Source organism: Oenanthe melanoleuca, unplaced genomic scaffold, assembly GCF_029582105.1.
Source record: "Oenanthe melanoleuca isolate GR-GAL-2019-014 unplaced genomic scaffold, OMel1.0 S347, whole genome shotgun sequence".
NCBI classification, from domain to species: domain Eukaryota; kingdom Metazoa; phylum Chordata; class Aves; order Passeriformes; family Muscicapidae; genus Oenanthe; species Oenanthe melanoleuca.
In genome coordinates this window covers 17677-24192 of record NW_026612996.1, presented here as the reverse complement: position 1 = coordinate 24192, position 6516 = coordinate 17677, and the positions used below count along the sequence as shown (strand labels likewise).

General features: G+C 45.0%; 1 protein-coding gene across 1 annotated transcript; it reads right to left on the bottom strand.

Moving 5' to 3' along the window:
* Positions 1-1757: 1757 nt before the first annotated feature.
* LOC130266930 (protein EFR3 homolog B-like) lies at positions 1758-6014 on the bottom strand (the record flags this gene model as incomplete). The annotated part of the gene is made up of 3 exons (XM_056516191.1): positions 5691-6014; positions 4391-4467; positions 1758-1936 (listed from the first exon to the last, which is right to left on the bottom strand). Coding segments are annotated over exons 1-3 (344 nt in total), but the record flags the coding sequence as incomplete, so codon positions are not given.
* Between the last annotated feature and the right edge of the window lie 502 nt (positions 6015-6516).

Sequence of the window (6516 nt, the reverse complement as noted above, 5' to 3'; positions counted from 1 at the left end):
GGGGATCTGGAGATTTCAGAATTTGGGATTTAGGCGAGGAAATCTGGGATGGGGATGTGGGAATTTGGAAACAGATTTAAGGATGGGAATCTGGGAATTTGGGAATTTAGGAATTTGGGAGTGGATTTAGGGAAAGGAATTTGATGAGGGAAAGGAATTTGAAAATTTGGGAATTTGGGATTTAGGAGTGGGAATTTATGAAGAGAATCTGGGAATCTGGGAATTCGAGAATTTTGGAATTTGGGAAGGGACGTGAGTCTGGGAAAGAAAACCTGGGGTGGGGAGGGGGGAGGGATTTAGGGAAGGGAGTCTGGGATGGGATTTAAGGAAGGAAATTTGGGAATTTGAGAAAGGATTTAAGGAAGGGGATTTAGGGAAGGAGATCTGGGATTCTGGGGGATTCTGGGAATTCCGGGAACGCTGATTGAGGGATTTAATCCATCTGGGATTGTGGGATTGGATCCATCTGGAATTGAGGGATGGGATCCATCTGGAATTGTGGGATTGGATCCATCTGGGATTGTGGGATTGGATCCATCTAGGATTCAATCCATCCGGAATTGTGGGATTAGATCCACCTGGGATTGGATCCATCTGGGATTGTGGGATTGGATCCAACTGGGATTGAGGGATTGGATCCAACTGGGATTGAGGGACGGGATCTTTTGAAATTGTGGGATTGGATCCATCTAGGATTGAATCCATCTGGAACTGTGGGATTAGATCCACCTGGGATTGGATCCACCTGGAATTGAGAGACTGGATCCATCAGGGATTGTGGGATTGGATCCATCTGGAATTGTGGGATTAGATCCAACTGGGATAGGATCCACCTGGAATTATGGGATTGGATCCACCTGGAATTGAGAGACTGGATTGGTCTGGGATTGTGGGATTGGATCCAACTGGGATTGTAGGATCCACCCGAGATTGAGGGATTGGATCCACCCAGAATTGTGGGATCGGATCCACCTGGGATTGTGGGATTATGGGATTGGATCCACCAGGGATTATGGGATTGGATCCACCTGGGATTATGGGATTGGATCCATCTGGGATTTTGGGATTGGATCCACCTGGGATTGGATCCATCTGGGATTTTTGGGATTTTTTCCCCCCGTGCAACCCATGGCAGAATTACACTGCCGGAATCCCGTGAATCCCATGAATCCTGTGAACCCCATGAGCCCATGAATCCCATGAATCCTGTGAATCCTGTGAATCCTGTGAATCCTGTGAATCTTGTGGATCTATGAATCCCGTGAACCCCGTGCATCCCTGGAATGCCAGGAATCCCGGGAATCCCAGGAATCTGTGAATCCTGTTAATCCCGTGAATCCTGTGAATCCCCTGAATCCCGTGAACTCCTTGAATCCATGAATCCTGTGAATCCTGTGGATCCTGTGGATCCTGTGGATCCATGAACCCCATGAATCCTCTGAACCCCGTGAATCCATGAATCCCGGGAATCCATGAACCCCGTGAATCCATGAATCCTGTGAATCCTGTGGATCCATGAATCCCATGAACCCCAAGAATCCCGTGAATCCCATGAATCCCATGAACCCCATGAATCCTGTGAACCCCATGAATCCATGAATCCTGTGAATCCCGTGAATCCTGTGAATCCTGTGAATCTTGTGGATCCATGAATCCTTGAACCCCATGAATCTTGTGAACCCCATGAATCCATGAATCCCGTGAATCCTTTAACCCTGTGATTCCATGAACCCCGTGGATCCACGAACCCCACGAACCCCATGAACCCCGGGAACTCCGGGAATTCCGGGAATTCCGGGAATGCCGACCCGTATCGGTGGCGGCCGACGTCGCGGATGAGGCGCTCGGACAGGTAGGCCCCGATGCGGTCGAGCTTCTCGGGGGCCGACAGCGCGTAGAAGGTCAACTTCTCCATGTTGGTCTTCACCAGCCCATCCTGGGAGCCGGGAAATCCGGGAAACAGCGGGAAAAAATCCGGAAAGCAGCGGGAAAACAGCGGGAAAATATTGGGGGAAAAATCCGGAAAACAGCGGGAAAACAGCGGGAAAATATCGGGAAAATATCAAGAAAACAGCGGGAAAATATTGGGGGAAAATATTGGGGGAAAATCCGGAAAACAACGAGAAAACAGCAGGAAAATATCGGGAAAATATCAAGAAAACAGCGGGAAAGCAGCGGGAAAACAGTGGGAAAATATTGGGGGAAAATCCAGAAAACAGCAGGAAAACAGCGGGAAAATATCAAGAAAACAGCGGGAAAACAGCAGGAAAATATTGGGGGAAAATCCGGAAAACAACGGGAAAACAGCAGGAAAATATCGGGAAAATATCAAGAAAACAGCGGGAAAGCAGCGGGAAAACAGTGGGAAAATATGTGGGAAAATATCGGGAAAACAGCGGGAAAATAGCAGGAAAATATTGGGAAAGTATTGGGAAAAAGTCCAGAAAACAGCAGGAAAACAGCGGGAAAAAATCCAGAAAACAGCAGGAAAACAGAGGGAAAATATGGGGGAAAATCCGGAAAACAGCGGGAAAACAGCGGGAAAATATTGGGGAAATATCGGGAAAATATCGGGAAAACAGGGGAAAATAGCAGGAAAACAGCAGGAAAATATTGGGAAAATATCAAGGGAAAATATCGGGAAAACATCAGGAAAACAGCGGGAAAGCATCAAGAAAACAGCGGGAAAATATCGGGAAAATATTGGGAAAATTTTGGGAAAATTTTGGGAAAATTTTGGGGAAATATCAGGATTATGGGGAGCAAAGGGAGGGGGGGAAGGGGAAAAGGGGGGAAAGGGGGAGAGGGGGGAAAGAGGGAAAGAAAAGGGGAAAAATGGGGAAAAGAAGGAAAAGAGAGGAAAAGGGAAAAGAGGGAAAAAAGGAGGGAAAAGGGGAAACAAGGAAAAGGAGGGGAAAGGGGAAAGAGGGAAAAGGGGGAAAAGGGGAAAAGGGGAAAAGGGGAAAAGGAGGAGAAGGGGGAAAGGGGAGAAGAAAAGTGGGAAAAGGGGGGAAAGGAAGAAAAAGGGAAGAAAAATTAAGGAAAAGCAGGAAAATAAGGAAAGGAAAAGAAGGAAAATGGGGGGGGTGGGGAGTGTGGGGGGGAAGCAGGAAAAAAAAGAGGGAATAAAAAGGAAAAGGAGGAAACCCCCAATTCCCAATTCCAAAACTCCTAAACATCAAATTCCTGAATTCCCAAATCCCCAAATTCCTAAATCCCAATTCCCAAACCCCAAATCTCCAAATCTTCTCCTCCACAGTTCCCTCAAGTTCCCAGGAAATCTCTCCCTTCCCACGGGATTTTCAGCCTGGAATATTCCCAGATTTCCAGGATTTCTGGGATTGGACATTCCCAGACTTCTGGGATTTCTCGGATTTCCCAGATTCCTAGGATTGAATATTCCCAGATTTCCAGGATTTCCAGCCTGGAACATTCCCAGATTTCCAGGATTTCTGGGATTTCCAGGATTGAGCATTCCCAGATTTCCCAGATTTCTGGGATTGAACATTCCCAGATTTCCAGGACTTCCCAGCCTGGAACATTCCCAGATTTCCCGGATTTCTGAGATTTTGAAGATTTCAAGGATTGAACATTCCCAGATTTTCGGGATTTCTGGGATTGACCATTCCAAGATTTCCTGGATGTCTGTGATTTCCGGCCTGGAACATTCCCAGACGTCCGAAATTCCTGGGACTGAATATTCCCAGATTTCTCAGATTTCCAGCCTGGAACATTCCCAGATTTCTGAGATTTCCCAGATTCCTGGGATTGAACATTCCCAGATTTCTGGGATTTCCCAGATTTCTGGGATTTCCAGGATTTCCAGGATTTCCAGGTTTGAACATTCCCAAATTTCCCAGATTTCCAGCCTGCAGCATTCCCAGATTTCTGGGATTTCCTGGCCTGAAACATTCCCAGATTTCTGAGATTTCCAGGATTGAACATTCCCAGATTTCTGAATTTCCAGAATTTCCAGTATTGAATATTCCCAGATTTCCCAGATTCCTGGGACCAACCATTCCCAGATTTCCGGGATTTCTGGCATTGACCATTCTGAGATTTCCCAGATTTCTGAGATTTCCCAGCCTTGAACATTCCCAGATTTGCGAGATTTTTGGCCTGGAACATTCCCAGATTTCTGAGATTTCCCAGCCTTGAACATTCCCAGATTTCTGGGATTCCTGGGATCAAACATTCCCAGATTTCTGGCGTTGACCATTCCGAGATTTCCCAGATTTTTGAGATTTCCCAGATTTCTGAGATTTACAAGATTTCTAGGCTGGAACATTCCCAGATTTGCGAGATTTTTGGGCTGGAACATTCCCAGATTTCTGGGATTTCCGGGATTTTCCCGTCCCATTCCCAGATTCCCGAAATTCCCCGGAATTACCTCGGGATCCTCAGGGAAGATGTTGTCCACCAGGCGCTTGTAGCGGGGCCGGAGCGCTCCGCAACAGCCGCAAACCCCTGGAAAAAATGGGAAAAATCGGGAAAAATTGGGAAAAATCGGGATTGGGAACGTCCCCGGATTCCCAGGAATTCCCAAAAATTCAGAGGAATTCCAAGGAATTTCAAGGAATCCCAAGGAATTCAGGGAGAGGATTTGGAACTGGGAAATTCCTGAATTTCCCAGCCTGGGATTCCATGGGAAAAGCTTGGAAAATCGGGAAAATAATAAATAATAATCTGGGGGAAATACAGGGAAAAGACAGGAAAAATCCTGGAAAAAATCCAGGAAAAATAGTGGGGAAAAATCCAGGAAAAATCCAGGAAAAAATCCAGGAAAAAATCCAGATAAAAATCCAGATAAAAATCTGGGGAAAATCCAGGAAAAATCCAAGAGAAATCCAGGAAAAACTGTGGGAAAATTGTGGAAAAATCCTAGAAAAATGCTGAGAAAATCCAAGAAAAATCCGAGAAAAATCTGGGGGAAAAAAAATCCAGGAAAAATCCTGGGAAAAAATAAAAATAAAAATAAAAAACAACAGGAAAAATCCAAGAAAAATGCAGGGAAAAAATCCAGGAAAAATCCTGGAAAAATGGGGGGAAATCCAGGGAAAATCCACGAAATAATACAGGAAAAATCCTTGGAAAATAGTGGAAAACTACTGGAAAAAGTCTGAGGAAAAAGTCCTGGAAAAATCCAGGAAAAATCTGGGATAAAATCTGGGAAAAATCCGGGAAAAACCCAGGAAAAAATCCAGGAAATAATACAGGTAAATTCCTGGGAAAATCGTGGGAAACTACTGGAAAATGTGAGGAAAAAGTTCTGGAAAAGTCCTGGAAAAATCTGGGACAAAATCAGGGGAAAAATTGGGAAAAAATCCAGGAAAATTCCGGGAAAAACGCAGGAAAAATCCTAGAAAAATCGGGGGAAAATCCAGGAAAATGATCCGGGAAAAATCCATGAAAAAAAAAAAAATCCTGGAGAAATCATGGAATAATCCTGAAAAATTCCGGGAAAAACCCAGTAAAAAATCTTGTTAAAAAAAAAAAAAAAAAAAAAAAAAAAAAAAAAAAAAATCCATGAAAAATCTCGGGGGAAAGATGGAAAAATCCAGGAAAAATCAATAAAAAAAAAATCCGGGAGAAAAAAAAAAAATCCTGGGAAAAAAAAAAATCTGCCGCCCCTCCCCCATCCCCATCCCGATCCCCAAAATTTCCCAAATTCCCAAAAATTCCGGCGCTACCTGCTCCGGGCACGGGCAGCATTTCCCAGGAGCGGAGCTGGAATTCCGGGAATGCCGGGAATTCCTGGAATGCCGGGAATGCGATCATGGATCGGGATGAGGAAAATGAGGAAAAGCGGGAAAATCGGGATAAAAATTCCCGGTTTTCCCGGCTGCTCCCGGCGGCCGCATCGCTCCAAAAATGCGGGAAAAATCCGGGAGCGGCTGCTGAGTCACGGCTGGAAAATCGGGAATTTTGGGGTTGGAAAATCGGGAATTGCGGCTTGAGGGATTTTTTTTTTTTCCAAAGGTTTTCCGGCTGGGAATGAGAAAAGCGCCGCGAGGTTTTTTGGGAATTCGGGAGGAGCCGATCCCGGAGTGGAATTTTGGGATGCGCCAAAATCCCGGGAAGCGGCTCCTCCTTCTCATCCCTCGGGAATTTTTATTTTTATTTTATTATTATTATTTTTTTTTAATTCTCGGGATTTTCAGGGAATTTGGGAATGGTTTGGGTGGGAAAGAAGCGGAATTCCCAAGGGAAAAAATTCCAGGGATTCAGGGGCAGCCGCAGATTCCCTGGAATTGGGGATTTCCGTCCCAAAATCCCTCCCCGATCCTTTTTTTTCCCCCACTGGAATCCATTCCTGATTTTCCCGGAATTCCTAAAGTTTTGTCCCCATCGCATCCCTGGGATGGGGAATTTTGGGATGCGGGAACAGCTGGACCGCCCCCCCAAAAATCCCAAAAGAATCCCTCAAAAAAACACGCACAAAAAAAAAAAAAAAAAAAAAAAATCCAAAATTGTCCAAAGAAATTCCCAAAAAAGCAAAAAGAACAAAAAAAAATC